At 43.6% G+C, this 18,998-nt stretch overlaps 1 protein-coding gene and 1 long non-coding RNA gene across 4 annotated transcripts in view; one reads left to right on the top strand and one right to left on the bottom strand.

Moving 5' to 3' along the window:
• PFDN4 (prefoldin subunit 4) overlaps nt 1-545 on the bottom strand; it is a 12,282-nt gene extending 11,737 nt beyond the window's left edge. The window contains exon 1 of one of the 2 annotated variants that reach the window (XM_072801472.1): nt 346-545. In XM_072801472.1, the coding sequence (XP_072657573.1) occupies nt 346-369 (24 nt within the window). In that variant the 5' untranslated portion in view covers nt 370-545. The remainder of the gene's footprint in view (nt 1-345) is intronic. The other variant, XM_072801470.1, reaches the window with a different exon arrangement.
• The window catches only part of LOC140618656 (uncharacterized), a 20,229-nt gene extending 1,231 nt beyond the window's left edge, over nt 1-18,998 (top strand). The window contains exons 2-3 of one of the 2 annotated variants that reach the window (XR_012018723.1): nt 1,857-2,015; nt 18,845-18,998. This is a non-coding gene — a long non-coding RNA (uncharacterized lncRNA). Of the gene's footprint in view, nt 1-1,856; nt 2,016-4,868; nt 5,660-18,844 lie in introns of those variants that run through there. The other variant, XR_012018722.1, reaches the window with a different exon arrangement.

Below are 18,998 nucleotides of genomic sequence, written 5' to 3'. Positions count from 1 at the left end.
CCCCGAGGGTCCCGACCCGGCTGCCCCCGGGGCGGGGGGAACCTCAAGGGTCCCGACCCGGTTGCCCGGGGGGGGTGGGGGGAGGCCCCCGAGGGTCCCGACCCGGCTGCCCCGCCTCGGCCGGCCCTGGTGGGGTTGGGGGTGGGGGCTGAGGAGACGCCCGGGGGAGCCGGCGCGGGGAGGCCTCGCCGCGGGGCCGCCCTCGGGGTCGGCAGCCTCGGGCCCCCGCGCCACGCCGGCCGGCGGAGCCGCACCCCCCCCGCGGCCCGCGCCCGGCCCCGGCGGCCGCCCCCCGCCGCCCGCCCCCCGCGGCCCGAGCATCCCGCACCCGAGCGCCCCACTCACCGCCTTCTTCATGGTGGCCGCCATCTTGGGACTGGACTACTGCGCGCGGCGGGGAGGGCGGCGAGGGCGCGCTCCGGGCCGGGGCGGAGAGTCGCTCCCCGCGGGCCCAGAGCGGCGCCGCACACAGCGCTGCCCCCGCATCCCCTCCTACCGCGTCTCCGGCCCGCGGCCCCCAGCGCCCGGGACTCGCGGAGGAAATGTGTCCTGGAAGCACTTGGTACGTGCCAATTAAAGGCACAGGCAACGCCCTGTGGGCCGACAGAAAGTGGGGGGTGTGGCGAACCGCCCCGGAGTCCCCGCGGCGGACGGCAGGGGGCGCGCCTCGCGGGGGGCGGGGCCTGGGCGGGGAATGGGCGGGGCCTGGTGTGGATGGGGCGGGGCCACGAGCGGACGGAGGGGAAGTTCTCTTGCATCAATTCCACAAAACTTGTAAGAAGTAGGCATACCTTAAAGAGAGCTAAAAACAAATGACCTTGGCTCTGGGACGTGAGATGTCTGTGCCCTGCCAGTTCACACGGTGTAAGGAAGGAAGTGCTCCTCCATTAACCTACTCAACAATGCTCACCCAACAATTACCCTACACCTACACCCACCTACACCTGTGCCTCCCAATTCTTTTTTTCTTTTTCCTGTGTGTGCGTGTGCATTCCTTTACACTCTTAACACTTAAGGAACACCCCAAAGCTCTTCTGTTTACGTAGGTTATATTCATCCATATTTCCCATATTAGAAATGAAAATGGAGAATTCTTTAAAAATTTATTTAATAAATAAACCCATTCCATATTCATATAAGTGACGTTTCAAATTATGCAAAATCATAGGAAACTGGCATGGGCTTCTGAAAATGAGGAAGAGGAAGAAGGATGTACGCACTGTTGGGCCAGCTGCCAGCAGCGTTTTGTGCATGGGGCTCTGGGTGGTGGGGCTGTTCACCGAGGCAGAGTCTTATGGCCTGGGGCAGTGTGGTTTGATCTGGACAGGTGCACGGACAGGGGGCTGACCCCTGGCCACCTTGGTACTGGCTCTCCTCCTGACTCTGTATCCCACCATCTCTATCCCCCTTCACTCCCCTTCCCTGGCATCCTTCAAGCTGATCTCTGTCCCAGCAGGAGGATCAGTTCTGTAAGTACAAATGGGGACTTTCATATCTTCTGTTAAGCATCCTCTCCTGTCCTTAAACTTGAGCATCTCCAACCTCGTTCTTCCCCTACCTATCTAGACAAACAAAAGAAAGCAGCTTGTGGTGCAAATGGAAATAATTGGAGACCACAGGTCAGGAAGGAAAATCACCACTTAAGAATACTTTCCCCACTAAGGGTGACTGAACTCATTCCCTTACACCAGGTTGAAGACTGGCCGGCCATTGACTGGATCCATGCTGTTTTGGTTCATTCATTTCTTTGGGTTTTTTTTTTTTTTTTGCCCACACAGTATTTTTCTTTAATTGGACCAACATTTGAAAATTAGGAGACTGCACTCAACAATATCAGGTTTTTTGTTCTGCTTTAGCTTGTAAAACCCAAGTCCTGGTGGCCTCGAGTCTACATTCCTGCCTGACAGCTGTTGCTGGAGATGATTATGGAAAGCCTATTGAACTAACAGGCCCTCTCAGGGTCCCCGTGGATCCCCTCCTGCCTCATCCTTGGGCTTACCTGTCAGAGCCTCCAGGTATATGCACTTGTCACCAGCCAGACTTCTCTTCTCAAAGATCTAAATGAGACAGTTTGTGTGTGCATTTGTTTGTTTGAAATCTGTACCATGCTAGATGCCATTGCAAAAAGAGAGATGAATTAGACAAGGTGCTTCACATCAAGAAGCTTACAGTTGGCACACATATATCGCCACAAATTGTAGCATCTGGAGCTGTAGCCCTGAGACCAGTGCAGAGGGGCTCTAGGGAGCAGGAGCTGGTGTCTGACTGGAGTAAGTAGCCCATGAAGATTCTGGAATTGGTGACATGAGTCATCAGTGTGACTCACTGACCATTGACCATGGTCAAGCAGGGCAGGTGCTGGGCCAGCTGCTTAAGCACCTGACTCTTGGTTTCGGCTCAGGTCCTGATCTCAGAGATGTGAGATGGAGCCCCACACTGGGTTCTGAGCTCAGCGTTGGGGTCTGCTTGGCTTCTCTCTCCCTCCCCCTCTGCCCCTGTGTGTTCTCTCTCTCTCTTTCACTCTGTCTCTAAAATAAATAAATAAATCTTTAATTTAAAAAAAAAAAAGACAGATGCTAAAAAAGACAGATGCTAAAAAACATAGACAAAATTCCTTAGCCTCATGCAGTTTGCTTTCTAGTGAGGGGAGACAGGCCATATTCAAAAATATATGAATGAATCATGTACTATGTCAGAAGGCGAGCCTTATTACTATGTGTTATTAATAGCTGTAAGAACACTTAGAATAGTGACAATAATAAAAGACTGTGTAGCTACCAGTATGAAAACTTCATGAGGAAGATACAAGAAATGGTAAGTATGTTAACTGGAACACCGAGGGGGGGAAAAACCATCTACCCAACTATTTGGCTTGACATATAAGCTACAAAATTGTCCCGACACATGCAGGTTTCGGATCCTGTCACAAAGCAATAATGGGCTCATTTTGTAGCAGTACACCCATGAGTGCCCTCCAAAATCCTCACCATGTGCACCGTGCTCCTGGTTCTGAGACTTAAACAGGAAACCTCGATGGGATTACCCCCTTCACCTTGGCCAGGAGGGGTCAGGGGCAACAGAGTCAACCCAGTATCACGTAGTAATTAGTGCCCATGTTAGGGCAGCTGTTCAAGGCAAAGTCAGTAATGTTTTGCCATAATACATACAGGACTATTATTTTCCTCATTTGAAAAATATCTACTTTTAAAATTTAGAACAAAAATATTTTAAAGGGGCATTTAAAAATCTCTGACTTAAAGTGAAAACCGATCTCACTTGCTGTAGGAGCAGATCTTAAGTAAATTAAAGAGAACTCTATTCTGGGATGGTCCTTGAGAAATTATGTTTCAACTGAGATTTGATCCAAGAGGGGGAAGGTAACAGGCAAAAAGGGAGCAGGACCAGGTGCTGCACCTGAGTGCCCTCCTTACAGGTCCACTGCTGGGCACCTCATCTGCTTGCCTCTCATCCCAGCTCAGTGAGTAAGGGAGAGTGAAGAGAATCTTTAATACCAAAGAAAGGTAGGCAATCATGGTATATTTAAAGAAAAGTTTAGATAGGAAAGAGAAGGAGGAGAAGGACAAGAGATGAAAGCTGGCCATCCAACTGTCCAGCTTACCCAGCTCCTCACCTCCAAGGGAATAGGGGCCCGGTGCTCAATTCCCCTTTTTACAAAAAGCCAGGAATCTGGATTTTTATTTTTTTTAAAAAATTTTATTTATTTATTCATAAGAGACACACAGAGAATGAGAGAGAGAGAGAGAGAGAGAGGCAGAGACACAGGCAGAGGGAGAAGCAGGTCCATGCAGGGAGCCCCATGTGGGATTCGATTCTGGGTCTCTGGGATCATGCCTTGAGCCGAAGGCAGGTGGTAAACTGCTGAGCCACCTGGGCGTCCCGGAATCTGGATTTTTAAAAAATGTGGAGTCTCTTGTTGAAACCTTCCCTCAAAACTTCACATATGCCAGAGAGATGGAAAGCAGGGTCCACCCACTCATCTGTGACCTCCAGTAAACCTCCCTGTAGGTACATATTTTGGAATATTCTGATGACTGAATTTTTCTCCTAAACGAAATCAGAAAAAAGAAAAAATTGCCTGGGTTTACTGAAGTCAAAAGCTGATGCAGGGCAGCCTGGGTGGCTCAGCGGTTTAGCGCCGCCTTCAGCCCAGGGCCTGATCTTGGAGTCCTGGGATCGAGTCCCACGTCAGGCTCCCTGCGTGGAGCCTGCTTCTCCCTCTGCCTGGGTCTCTGCTTCCCTCTCTGTGTCTCTTATGAATAAATAAATAAAATCTAAAAAAAAAAAAAAGCTGATGCAAATTAGGAACTCTGTCTCTTACTGAAAAGTTTCATCCCCAACAGCTGTCCTGTTACTTTCTCCCCTGTCACCTCCTCCCCATGCTTGTACCATGATCGCCAGAACTTCCTCTGTGCCCCTTCATCACTCTTGACCTCCAGAGGTGCCTTTAAATCTAACTCAAGATTTAATCCGTCCTCTAAAGACGTCCTTGGTTCTCAATATCCTGTTCCATCTTTAAATTCTGCACTTGCCACACAATTTGGTACGTTTCTAAGCTACCACTGCATATGCCTTACCATCTCTCTCCTACTTCGTTTGAATATTCTTACTGAGACGGGCAATGTAAAGTAGTGTGAGTTTCTATATGGAGCAACAATTTTGTACATGATTTTGTTATGACCCCCTTTGAAATTCTTCTCTGTCTTCCCATTGCACCTTGGGTATAATTTAGATTTCTTACCAAAGCCTACTCTCAACCTCAGACATTATTTCATACCATCTTTCCCCTCCATATGCTCCATCTTCTTGAGTCTCCATTTGTGAATAATACCTGCTCCCTTCTTCCCCAGGCCCTTTGCACCTGCTTATCTTGCTATTCAAGATGCCCTTCGCCTGTTATTCACCTGGCTAAGTTCTGCCCACCCTCAACACTGAGCCTCTGTGTCTCTCCATCAAGACATCTTCCTTCAACACATCCACCACCCAGAAAGAGCACTCTCCTCTTCCTTGAAACACTGTTAAAAGTCTCTCTAACCCATTTTCTTTTAAAATATGTCTCTTCTGTTACACTGGGAGTACCAAAGGGGACAGATCATGCCTGCTTCTTCATCTCTGTAATCACAGCACCAACTGGGAAAATGGGTGATTGACAGACACTAATGAATAAATAAATGTGGGAATGAATGTGTAATTAGAGATTAGTACAGTAATATATAAAACAACCCTGAACAAGAGTCTATAGTGTATTTCCATTCACTTTGTGTGTGTTGGGGGGCGGGGGGTGTGCTGGACCTTGCACTAGGTGCCTCACACAAATAGTGATCGCGTGGACTCCTTGCCTGAACAAGCCTTCTCTTCACCAGGTGGCGCTGTGATTCCAGGAGCTGACATTGTCATTTCCTCTTTGCAACCTCTCAGGAACTGTCTACACTCTGAAAAACAACATTACACAAAATCAAGAGAGGTTTCTCTTTGGGACAAAATACAATCATTTCTCACTAGTTTGAATTCTTGCCTTAATTTTTACTGGGCAAAAAGCAAAGCATTTTCCAAAGCCCTCAAATGTATACATTGGGTTTGGGCCTTTATAAGATAGACCATTAACGAGTCTGTTTATTTCAAGGGTACATGCTTATAGCAATTTTGATATTGAGAAACAAGTCAGAACTTGTTTATAAGTAACAATCATAACATATCTTCAAATTAAAATATAAATTCCCTACTGTGATTTTTTTTTAATATTTGTTTATTCATGAGAGAGGCAGAGACACAGGCAGAAGGAGAAGCAGGCTCCCCATGGGGAGCCCGATGTGGGACTCGATCCCAGGACCTTGGGATCATGCCCTGAGCTAAAGGCAGATGCTCAGCCACTGAGCCACCCAGGCATCCTCGGTGTGATTCATTTAATAAGAATCTCATTTATAACTAGCACGGAGCCAGGCAAACTCTTCACCATAGATGCTGCTCATAAAAAGATGTTTTATGCTGGGATCCCTGGGTGGTGCTGGGATCCCTGGGTGGCGCAGCAGTTTAGTGCCTGCCTTTGGCCCAGGGCGCGATCCTAGAGACTCGGGATCGAGTCCCACGTCGGGCTCCCGGTGCATGGAGCCTGCTTCTCCCTCTGCCTGTGTCTCTGCCTCTCTCTCTCTCTCTCTCTCTCTCTCTGTGACTATCATAAATAAAAAATAATAAAAAAAGATGTTTTATGGTAAAATGGGCATCTCTTCTCTTTTGAATACTTTTCTCCATAGTTAAGGACATTTCCAGGACTTGAGTGTCACCCTTCCGTCCTGGAAGTCAGAACTCAATTTCCTAGCATCCTTGAAACTTGGAAGCAGGTCTATGGATCTGGGTCCAGCCAGTCAGATTCCCCAGTGGCAGACTGGTGACCAATGAGGAGAGAACAGTGGAGGGAGGTGCCAGGGGCCCAGGAGAATCCACTCCTGATGGTGAGACCAGCCTGGCAGAGGATGCTCGGGTGTCCTGAAGCAGCAGGAAGAGATGCCCTGGCCTCAGTGACTCAGACCCACGGGTGGTGAGATTGTAGCAGCGAGCAATCCTGCAAGGTCAACTCAATGTCATCCGTAGCTGTTTGCCTCTCCTCTGAATCCCTGGTCACCTAACAGAGGGTCTGTGCACATTTCAACTTCCTTTTTCAAATTCTGCTCTATCTAGCTACAGAGTCATGTTGTCGGAAACAAGAACCTCAAAGAGATGTTTCTTCTAAAGGAAAGTTATTCCCTTGTCATTGGAAATTCAGCCCTGATGATCAGGAGATAGAAAGGCAAAAATGCCTCAGTATCCCTGAGGCTGCCGTGGAGGTGGAGCTGTCTGAAGAAAAACTTCCCTGCTACATTGCCAGGGCACAGGCCAATGCCAATTATGGATGCTGAGCTGACTCTCAGTGCTTTTTATTTTATAAATCACATACTCAGGTAACCCGTAGAGTGCATTTGTGTCAAATTGACACAGGCTTTCATGAAGAGGCATCAGCTGAAGACAACCCCTCCCCGAACCAGCACAACCCATGGCCCCAGAATCCTAGTAAGCTGGGAGGGCTCCCACATGTAAGTGGGAAAGCCATTGAGGGGGAGAGAAGGGGTGCTGATGAGAAGTGGTTGCTGCTTGGTGCTTGGAAAGGTGGCAGGATGAGTCTCTGCCAAGAAACCCAACCTGGCTCATTTTTGACAACAAACAAAGGACCGGATTGAAGATGTCATGGGAATCAGTGTTGTCCATCATGAATGCTTCTGTGGTCTCCAAGCAAAACATTTGAAAGACATTGAGGCCGAAGAGGGGAATAAGCAGCAGCCCCTGCCCCACACCCATTCACTGCCCCCACAAGAGAAATCAGTGCTAAGAAATGTGTAAAAAGCAATTAAATAACATGAATAAACATTTTTATCGTTTAAGAATAATTCCACTGACCACCTATTCTGAGAAAATAGGTCTAAAAACCATAAACAGACTATCTATACAAGAGCGCTTAGGAAAGCGGTATTTATAAAAATGAGGCATCTCTTAAGGGTTTGGCAAAAGAGACCAGCTTAAGAAGCCTTGTAGGGTGCTCCCCTTCATAAGCACTTGTCACAATATTCATTCTAAAGAGTAGTGGCAGGGGGAAACGTGGAAAACAGGTCAGGTGCAAAATTACAATTCCAGTTTTGTTTCTAAAAATCATATCTATATAATATAGATAGAGACACTTAGTAACATATAGGAATGACATATATAAAAATGTCAATATAATTGACAATTGACATTTGTATGATTTTGTATCTAGATATCAAGAGTTGAATATAACTTTTTTTACTTCCATCTTTATAATTTTCCATATTTAAAAAAATTTTAAAGCAAATATGGGTTAATGTTTATTCAGGAAGAAATTAATGCCAAGGTAATTGATATGTAATCATGCAAGATGTAATGAAACCTGATGCAAGCTATAAGGGGAACACACCATGATTCTAGCTAGAATCTAAAAATCGACCCACAGAATAAATAGGAGGAAATATACAGAACTATTCTTAGCAGTTGTCACTGGGTGGTAACATGAAATCCAAATATTTTATCTGATTTGCACTTTCTTAAATTTCTTTTAATGGTTATACATTGCTTTAATAATATCTGGGAAACTTCTTTTTTCAAGATATGACTATATTATTACCCTTTTGAATAAAGAAGGCTAGATAATTCTGACATCCCACTAATCGCAGGAGCTCAATCATCAGAAGCAAAGGATTTAAATCCAAAGGATTTAAGTCCTCCACGTTACTGTCCTAAGTTTCTGAGAAGGAACAGGAAGCTCCCTGAGATATTAAATATTTAACAACAGTTTTAAATTTTTTTAGAAATTCAATCTTTAATGAGCACAAATCTTATATAACACGGTTGCTGTAAGAAGTAGCATTCATTGCATCTATAAATATGTTTGTTATAAGAAATTATTTTGCAAACTTAAGCTTACCTAAATATACTTTTTTATAGTTCATGCAATATTAAATAGGTATAAAGATATATAGAGATCTCTCTCTTTCCCTCTCTCTCAAATATATATAAAGATTACAATTTTAGTATATGTGCAGCTGAAGCAAGCACATATATATGAAGATTACATTTGATTTTCTGCCCAAGAAGAATTATTCTTCCTAAATATTTGGCATTTGTTTCCCCGTATCCAATACCCCTCCTAGCAGCAACCCTGATTTTAGTTCAGAGATCTTCCTCTTACTCCCTCTAATGGTCAATACTACACGTAACTTGCAGAGACATTTGGCCAAACATTGTTTTGTGTGTGTCTGTGAAAGTGTTTCTAGATGACGTTAATATTTGAATGGTAGACTGAGTAAAGTCCTTCTTAACATGGATGGACCTCATCCAATCAATTGAAGATCTGAATAGAACAAAAAAGTAGAGTAAGAGTGAACTCCTCCTGCCTGGCTGCTGAGCTGAGACACGGGTCCTTTCTAGTTTTCAGGCTTGAGCTGACATCAGTTCTGCGTTCCAGCTTGCCAACTGTGGGTCTTGGGGTTTACCTCTGTAATCATATAAGCCATTTTTAAAAATAATATCTGTCTATGTAGGTATCTATCTATCTATCCATCCATCCAGGTTGCTATTCATCCATGTTCTATTGGTTCAGTTTCTCTGGAGAACCCTGACTAAAATACTCCCAATTGGTCTGTGTGGTCTGGCTGGGCTCTAACACTGTCCTCAAAGTGAAGCATAAGAACAAGTTTCATCCAATCAGTAAGCTGTGGCCACAGGATTGTTCAGGAATCAGCACATGGCCAAACTTAGGCCAATCAGAGCCCGGGCTTCCGATTAGAATGAGTTCCAGAAGCTCTCTCTTCCAGCTAGCTGTGAAACTGTAGGAAAGCAAGTTCTAGAACAGTAGCCAGCATCTTGCCATATAAAAAGTGAGCTCATTTGAAGATGGATCCAGCACAGAAGTGAAGCTGAAGAGTGGAGAGAGACGAAGTAGGGCCTGAATTTTATTTTATTTTTTTTTATTTTATTTTATTTTATTTTATTTTATTTTATTTTATTTTATATTTTTTTAAGATTTATTTATGATAGGCATAGAGAGAGAGGGGCAGAGACACAGGAGGAGGGAGAAGCAGGCTCCATGCTGGGAGCTTGATGTGGCACTCGATCCTGGGACTCCAGGATTGTGCCCTGGGCCAAAGGCAGGTGCTAAACCGCTGAGCCACCCAGGGATCCCGGCCTGAATTTTAAAGTGTTGCCTTGGTCCCACTGTGCTAAGCTAGCTCTCGTCCTGAACTTTTCAATGACAGGAGTCAATTCTTTATTTGCCTATGGGATTTTGGCTTAATTTCCTGTGACTTACAATTAAGAGTGTTAACAGATATGTTCCAGCCACGACAATGTCTCGACAGAGTCTGAGGCAAAGGCTTGCCAAAGGGAGTCAATATTGGGAAATGACTCTGGGAACCTGAGCAGGGGGTGGAGGATGCTAGGAAAAGTGCAAAAGGGGGAGGACAGGAAGCTGTTCCGAGGGCTGTTTACTGAGCCAGTTGCACACAGGGAAACTGGACTTATCCTTCCTGGGAACTCTTTGGGGCACTGTCGACTACGTATCACAGAATTGTTCTCACCGCAAAGACAGCACCTGTTCACTCATCCGAGTTCGGTCAAGGGTTGCCCTCGGGTGTTAACCTCTTTGCACTTCCACATTTGTTCTTGTACCCGAATGGCTGCTGGAGCTACCTGAGGCCAACAGCAAATCCCCGAGAGGTGAGGCATAGCTAAGTGACGTGTACCTTTGCACAGCTGTTCATCAGGCCAAAGGGCAGGTTGGAAAGATGAGTCTAGGGAGGGTATCAGACCAGGCACTAAAGATACCAACACCATTAAGTATCAGCTACCAGCAGAACAGATCTGTTCTCTAGGATTGAACTTCACCATTTTTTATTTATTTATTTATTTATTTATTTATTTATTTATTTATTTATTTATTTTTATTGGTGTTCAATTTACTAACATACAGAATAACACCCAGTGCCCGTCACCCATTCACTCCCACCCCCCGCCCTCCTCCCCTTCTACCACCCCTAGTTCGTTTCCCAGAGTTAGCAGTCTTTACGTTCTGTCTCCCTTTCTGATATTTCCCACACATTTCTTCTACCTTCCCTTATTTTCCCTTTCACTATTATTTATATTCCCCAAATGAATGAGAACATATATTTATTTATTTTTACGTACTTGGAAAAAAACTCACAGGCTGACTCCTGTGGAGCCCAACCAGGACTCAAATACTGACATCTCCCATTGTTCTTGCTTAAGACTAAGTAATCCCCTTTCGGAATTTGCTGAATCAAAGTCTAAGGAAATCCTTCAGATGCAGAACAGGGTCAGACCAGTTGTGCATAGGTAGGGAAGGGCTTTCCCCTGAAATGAATGAATGGCCCCACTGTCATTCATCACTGGAAGAGATCAGTCTGGATCTGACAAGTGAGGGAGGTGAACTTTAGATCAAGTAAAGAAAAAACTTATTTTTTTCACCCTGATCCAGAATTTAAGGAGGTCAGGGGAGAGGGACCTGCCTTGTTCACTCAGGCATTCATGCAGCATCTTATTTATTGAATGTTACCAGAACCAGCCACATAATCTGCAGGGCCGAGTGCAAAATGAAAATGGTGGTGGTGGGGGAGGAATTGTTCAAACATTATTAACAATTTCAGTATGGCAACAACAGACCACTAAACCAAGTCTGGGGATCTTCAGAATAAGGAGCCTGAAATGTCATCTGTGTGTCAGTCACTGGACTAGGTTTCGGGCACACACCAGTGAAAAAGACACCTCTGGCATCTGTCCTCATAAGGAGTCTAGGCTGGGATTCATGCCATCCCCTCTCGCAGTCTCCCTTTCCAGGTGTCTTGCACAGCATGAGGACTTGCTCGAGTGAGTTTGATTCTATATTAAATAATTTTCCATGCCACCTCCTCCCTAAGCCTCTGGAACTTAACTGAAGAATCAGTGATATATTCCAGTGAAGAGTGAGGTGGTCTGGCTATGTTGAGGGACATCAGGTGTGTCTCCAGGAAGCACATTTGTCCCAAGGGGGCAGCTTCCTAAGGTACTGTCAAATATAATTTTAATTATTAGCCACAGTTGATGTATACTCTGATTTAGACCCTAACTGCTAAATAATCTATGGCCTCCCATGCCCTGGAGTTCCCACTTTACCCCACAGGAAGTTCCCACTCTCCCTATCCTCTTATATCTGACTGCTTAACATAGCTACCCTGTCTGCACAATCTCTGAAGATCTTTGAGTCCAGGACTGCTGAAATCCATGGTACTCACTAGCTAAAATTTACAGTATCCCTCACATCTACTTTCAGAGAACATCTCTGCAGCCTCTAAAGCTTGCCAAACACCAACATCTGCAAGGGGGAAGAAAGCTGCCAGACCCAGAACCAACCAACTAGTTCTCCTAAGTTGGGGAATGAGAGCAGGTGCCACCATGAGAAGTGTGAAGGGGGCTCAGGTGCAATCAGGACACACTCAGGTGTTCTTAGTAGGGGATTTTCTGTACTTACCTTGCCATGGATAAAACTGTTTACATTACAGGAATTTATATTTCTTATCGCTGGGTTATATGAATTACTCTTATCATAGTCTTACGCTTTCACTTTAGCTTATGCTGTGATGGGTTCAGTAAATTAATGACTAAAGTCGTAGGAATCCTGTGAAGATCATAATTCTGAAAGAGGCATCCCTGTCTGCTGAAAATGCCACGGCATGGTTTTATTTCAAAGAAAAGAAAAAAAATTGAATCCTAAGGTACCTTTCATTAAAAAAAAATCTCTAATTCACATGAAAGTGTGATGCTTTATGTTCAAGTTTACCATAGTAAAGACAGTCCCTGATTAAGTAGTAGATATTTTTAAATTCCAAAAATGATCCCTTTTTTATATGTATATTAAACTGCAATAAAAGTTTTCTTTTTAAAACAATTCTTTAAAAAAAATTTATTTATTTATTCATGAGAGACACAGAGAGAGGAAGAGACATGCGGGGAGCCCGACACTTGACCCTGGGATCGCGCCCTGAGCTGAAGGCAGATGCTCAACCACTGAGCCACCCAGGTGGCCCCTAAAACAATTCTATTGTTTTTTTTTTTTCCTGGGTTGTATGATTGTAGGTGATTCTTGTTGGCTTATTTTAAAAATTTTTGTTGCATTTCCTAAACTCCAGGGATGAGCTGCTCAAGCCTTAAATCTTTCTCTCAATCCCACTTTTGTCCAAAATCGATGATTACCTAATGAGCATTTGGTAATACAAATGTCATCCACCTGATACTCTAGGCCAACTACTTTCCAGACCAGAAAGGAGATGCATACCTAGCCCCACACACTGAGATAACATTGTTCTTCTGAGCCAAACAAATCAGTTTCAGAAGTTTCCAAGTTACCTAGAACAAAACAAGGAAGTTTAGCTGAGATCATTTTAAAGAAAAATGCTTACTCCTTATAAACCCACCTCCACTTAATTATTTCCTTTGTCTTGGCTCCCTAAGAAGTTTGGTGTATATTCAGAGGAGGTGAAGTCCGTGGCATCATGGGGATCCAACTGCAGAAAGCCATTTATTCGGAATGAGAACCAGGGTGATTTCATCAACTATCTTGGGTATCAAATTCAGATGCCTGAGAGGGACACCAAAATGTGGGAACACCCAGTTGTTTGAGAAATAAAAATGTCTAAGCACTTTGAGTCTCAAGATTTTGAAAGCAGGGGTACCTGGGGGGGCACAGTCGGTTAAGCATCCAATTCTTGGTTACAACTCAGATTATGAGATCAGGCTCCATGCTTAGCACGGACTCTCTCTCTCCTCCTCCTTCTGTTCCCCTCCCCCAAGGTAAGTAAATAAATCTTAAAAATAATAATTTGAAAGCAAGAATACTAATCAAATATTCCGCTGGTATTCAAATGACACCTGCTGCATGTCACTCCGGGTCTCGGTGTCCTATAGCCCTGGTACTGATAATTCTTTAGTGGTGGGTTTCTATTTTGGAATCCTTCCACATCCTAACCCTGATCGTCCAGCCACACTTTTGCAAGCCTCTGTCCTATGCCAGATAAATTCCCTCATTGATTAGTGTAGCCAGCACCAGTTTCTGTTGCTTACAATGAAAAGAATCTAAATTGCTACCAAATCCAAAATTTCCATCTCCACCAGGCCTCAAGAAAGGCCTGAAAATAGGAGCTGTTAAACCATCAGGACCCTCTCTGCACTTCTTTCAGATCAGCTGTTCCAACCTTCTTTATATCTGAGAACTTTCTTCCTGTACTGCTTCAGTTATAGGGGTACAGGAAAAGATGATCTCCCCGTAATTCCTGATCAAGAGACCAGTTCACACTAATGAGTGGGTTATTTCCCAAATCCCAAATCAATGCTTGGATGTAAGAGCCAGGTGGCCCGTTTGAATCAGTTGTCCACCTGTCTTGGTTAATGTATGGCCAGAATCCATGGTCATGTGCCATCATGGCTGTCAAGAGCCCAGGCCAGTGGAGTAGGGAGAGAAGCCACTTCTCACTAACTCACTTTTTTGTCTTTCACATGGGCTCCCTTGAATCATGATTCTGGGAAGCTCTGCACTGGAATCTGTGATCGTTGTCTGGTATCTAGCATGAACCTCTCCGTGTGTTTCATGAGACTGGTCATCAGCAGAGGCCATGATTTTATAAGGGTTGTGGAAGGTAGTTCCTTGAAAGTTTATTAGTAATAAAATAGTAGGGGATAGTCACTTTAGAAACAGAGTTTGATCTTTTGTGCCTTCATTCACTGTCCTAATTAAAATATCCCAGTTGATTTTATAAGACAAAAAAAAATGGTCTATTTACATCTTCTTGGTCATAGGCATTAAGGCAGCAGAGGGACATAGAAGAACACTACTCTTGGGGATAACAGGGAGAATTGCTTGATTATGATAGGAATAGTTCTCAATCATTTGAATTTCACATCCCCATACATTTTTTTAAAAATATGGACTGGGGAGAAGTATCACCAGAGAGGTGCCAACTTTTTCTTTTGCTAAGGAAGGACATTAAACAAAGGAAGCTTGCATCTAAAACCAACAACATATAAACAAAGATTTTACCATTAAAAAAAAAGGCTGGAACAGAATAAAAACCACCTTTCCCCATATAAATTTGCTCTTCTAAACTTGTTCCAACTTTATAAAAATCCCTAGCCACTGAAGCAGTAGACCACCCAGAAACCCTTTCCAGTGAACTTGCATTTGGAATCCACTCCACAACACAATCTACCTTACCAGAGAGTAAAGTTTAAAATGGGACCAAAGACAATACCACTTCCATTAGAACTATTTCCTCCTACAGCCAAGGTTTTCAACAGAAGTGAGGGTGTGGTCTCCCATCTGAGTGTGGTGTCCTGTGACATGAACTTCTAGCTGGAAGCAAAACAGAGCCTTATATTACCCACTTGCCATGTGTCAGGCCCCCTGATAAGTGGTATCCATACAACACCTTTACCTATACCTTTTCACTGATGAAGAAGCAGAGGCTGGGAGAGATAATACCACTTGCCCACAGGCACATAGGCTGATCAGTTCTGGAGCTGGGATTTGAACCCAACTGCATCTGCCACGCAAGTCCACTTTTCAGATCGTGACTTTTCTCCTTGAAGATTCAAATGAAGATTTTGACAACCAGGACACACACATTCTCATTTTAGAGAAGAGCTATTCATGAAACAACTCATTTTATTTTGGATTCAGACTTGAGACTTCAGAAAAATGTTAATAGCTCTCTTGCCTGAGTCATGGTGGTCATCTTGTTGAATAACAAAATATCTGAGTCACTTAGACTTCATGTAGGAAAACACACACACACACACACACACACACACACATAAGGAGCTTTATTTGTGATTGAATGGTTTTGAAATCAGGTCACAAGCTCAGGCATGAGGATAACATATTTATGTTGGTGAGATGTCCTGATTGTAAGTGTTATGTAAGGAAAAGTGAACAGGTTGGCACCTCTGAGACATGTCAATGGTGAAACTCTATGGACTCATTGATCACATGTCTTCAGAACAGGGCAAGGGAGACTTTTTGTTGCATTCTATCAAATGGTTATTTATCTCAAGGATAAAAAATAACTTCCCTTCATCCCTATGTCTTTGGATACATTTCAACATCTGAATTTAATTCCTGTACATTCACTTGCAGCCCTGACCTTATTATGTTGGTGGAATTGCCATTGAGTTCTAGGAGAACAGACTCTTCTGTCCCTGAAACTATCCCCTGACCTCCTATAAATATCTCCAATTCCTTTACCAGGATTTTCAGTTAGAGAAAAGGCTTCATTTGAGGCTATCTCAGTGAAAGAAACAAAGTCAGACTGAGATCCATACACCATAGCAGATTCTTTTCTGAAAGCCGGTTTTGATTAAAGACAGAGTAGCAGAGTAAGTGTGCATTAGATGTGATGAAAATATATAAAGAGCTACCCTGGCGTTTACTGCGGGTCAGATGTTATTCTAAGTGCTTGACATGAATTAACTCATTTGATCATGTTCATAGCATTAGGAGATAGGTACCATCATAATCCATATTTTATAGATTAAGAAACAAACACAGAGATGCTGAGTGATTTGCCCAAAGTTGCATAGCTAGGAAGTATGAGAGCTGGATTTAAACTCCGTTGGTCTGATTTAAATTAGTTCCTTTTAACCACTACCCTAACTAGGCCGTTGAGAAGGGGTGGGGAGCGGCCGGGTGGTGGTACCACGGAGAGAGTGCTGGTTCCCAGAAAGGACTCCAGACTTCCAACCCTACTGAGGACACCTTGCTCTGTTAATATTTATTAAGATTTGAAAAGAAAATAGACAATTCTCTTATTGATTCAAAACGAAAAATGCAAACATTCAAAGAGTCTTTTTGAAAAGTCTGTTTACCATCCTGGCTTGGCAAGTCCCAGGAACGGGCTGCTGCTCAGGATCCTTGCAAGGTTGTGGAAGACGCCTTGAAACATTTGAAGACAATATGGCCTTTTTGCTCTATCCTGTGGTCACAGTTGGTCAGATTTCTTGTTTTACAATAACAAATGCCCAACGTGGTTAACCTGAGCAGAAAAAGGAATTTGTTGATGGCTACCGTGGAGTCCACAGAATTGATAGCAAAACTGGAGAACCAGACCTGAAAAAGTAGGCAAGCCTCAAGGGAGATTAAGCACCCAAACTGTTGCCAGAATTATACCAAAAGGAAAGTCTGGTTAGGTTCACAGTCCCTGAGACCGCCACAAGCCCTGCTGGCATAGCACATTGAATTCCCCAGCTGCCACAACCCAAGGAAATCTCAAGTCTACAGGCTTCTCATTGAACCCCCAGCCAGAGCATCTGATAGACTGAGGTCAGTCACATGCTCTCTCATTGTCCCACAGCTGAGAGAGGGGCTTTCTTTTTAATTCCAGTATAATTCATGTACTGTGTTATATGAGTTTCAGGTGTACAATATGGTGATTCAACACTTCTATCTATTACTCAGTGCTCATCATGATAAGTGTGCCCTAGTTCACCCCTGCCTCCACCCACTTCCCCTCTTGGAACCATAAGTTTGTTCCCTATGGTTAAGAGTCGGGTTTTTTGTTTGTTTCTCTTTTTCTTTGTTCCTTTGTTTTGTTTCTTAAATTCTGCATGTGAGTGAAATCATATGGTATTTGTCTTTCTCTGGCTGACTTATTTCACTTAAACTAATGCCCTCTAGATCCATCCTTGTTGTTGCAAATGGCAAGATTCCATTCGTTTTATGGCTGAATAATATTCCACTGAATATATATACCACCTCTTCTTTATCTGGCAGTGGACACTTGGGTTGCTTTCATGTCTTGGCTACTATAAATAATGCTATAATAAATATAGGGATGCATGTATCTTTTTAAAATAGTGTTTGCATTTTCTTTAGGTAAATAGTAGTGGAATTATTGGGTCATATTCCTATTTTTTAATTTTTTGAGGAACCTCCATACTGTTTTTCACAGTGGCTCCACCAGTTTGCTTTCAAGGGGGACTTTTCTGAGCCCCTTTGGCTTCTATAGTGGTGCAAATATCCCTATTCTAGGGTTCCTTAAAATATTCTATGTTCGAATGCTGAGCAGAATGGTGTACTTGCCATCTAGATTTAAGGAAAATGCAATACTTTTTTTAAAAGATTTTATTTATTTATCTATGAGAGACACAGAGAGGAAGCAGAGACATAGGCAGAGGGAGAAACAGGCTCTCTAGTGGGGGGGAGCCCAATGTGGGATTTGATCCCAGAATTCCGGGATCACGCCCTGAGCCAAAGGCAGACGCTCAACCATTGAGACACCCAGGCATCCCAAGGAAAATGCAATAATTACCAAAAGTATGGAAAGAGATATTCAAGATGGGACATGGGAGAGTATGAATAAAGCTGGATGAAGACATGCTCTGAGTCTCAGCTCTCCCACAAACTTACTATGTGACTGTGGGAAGGTCACTCAGAGTTTCTGAGCCTGAATTTCCTTGTTTGTAAAATGATAGTCAACATGGAATTTACCTTCTGGATTTGCGGTGATTCCCAGAGACGGTGAGAGCAGGGAAATTCACAGCATTTGCAAACCGGAACACTTTACATACTAGTGTATATTGATTCTCTACTTCCACTAGAGGCAAAATTAGCAGGAAGAGAGTCCTGTAGGAAAGGGACTTTAAGTTAGGGGGCGCCATGAGAGATGCAGGGTTGAATTCTGGAGAAAACCTGAAAAATCACCTCCCCTGTTAACATGTATAGAAAAGTCCATTCACATCTTCTTCCAACACCCTTGAGAATGTAATCCCTTAGGTATTTTTTTCCCCTACAACTAACCGGATGGCCATGATCATGGGATGTTCCTTCTAGATGGGCACTTTTCAAGATGTCTTGTAAAAGTTTCGCTTTAGGAATCTTCTCTTTGTTCTCATGTGACAGAGGCTTCTGAAGATAGGATTATAGACATAAAAAATGCCACTGGGCCCGAAAATGCCACCTCAGCTATACCCACCCAAAACATCAACCAAAAGCACTCCTTATGAAATCAAGACAATCCCCTGTCTTTGGACTCGGTTAATAATAATTTATCTGGTATTTATTTGCCAATATTTATCAACTACTTGTTACATGCCTCATACGCGTTGTCTTCTTTAATCCTTGAAATAAGTTGAAGTAAGTTTACAGAAGCAGAAATTGAGTCAGTTTGGGAACTAGAGAATGTCGCTTGTTCAAGGTCATGCTTTATTTTTATTTTTTTAAAGATTTTATTTATTTATTTGACAGAAAGAGTGAGACAGCACAAGCAGAGGGAGCAGCAGAGGGAGAGGAAGAAGCAGACTCCCTGCTGAGCAGGGAACCACATGCGGGCTCCATCCAACCCGAGATCATGACCTGAGCCAAAGACAGACACTTTACCAACTGAGCCACCCAGGCACCC

Source organism: Canis lupus, chromosome 26 (assembly GCF_048164855.1).
Source record: "Canis lupus baileyi chromosome 26, mCanLup2.hap1, whole genome shotgun sequence".
In the NCBI taxonomy this organism is placed as follows: Eukaryota; Metazoa; Chordata; class Mammalia; order Carnivora; family Canidae; genus Canis; species Canis lupus.
This window is presented reverse-complemented; position numbering and strand designations above follow the sequence as displayed.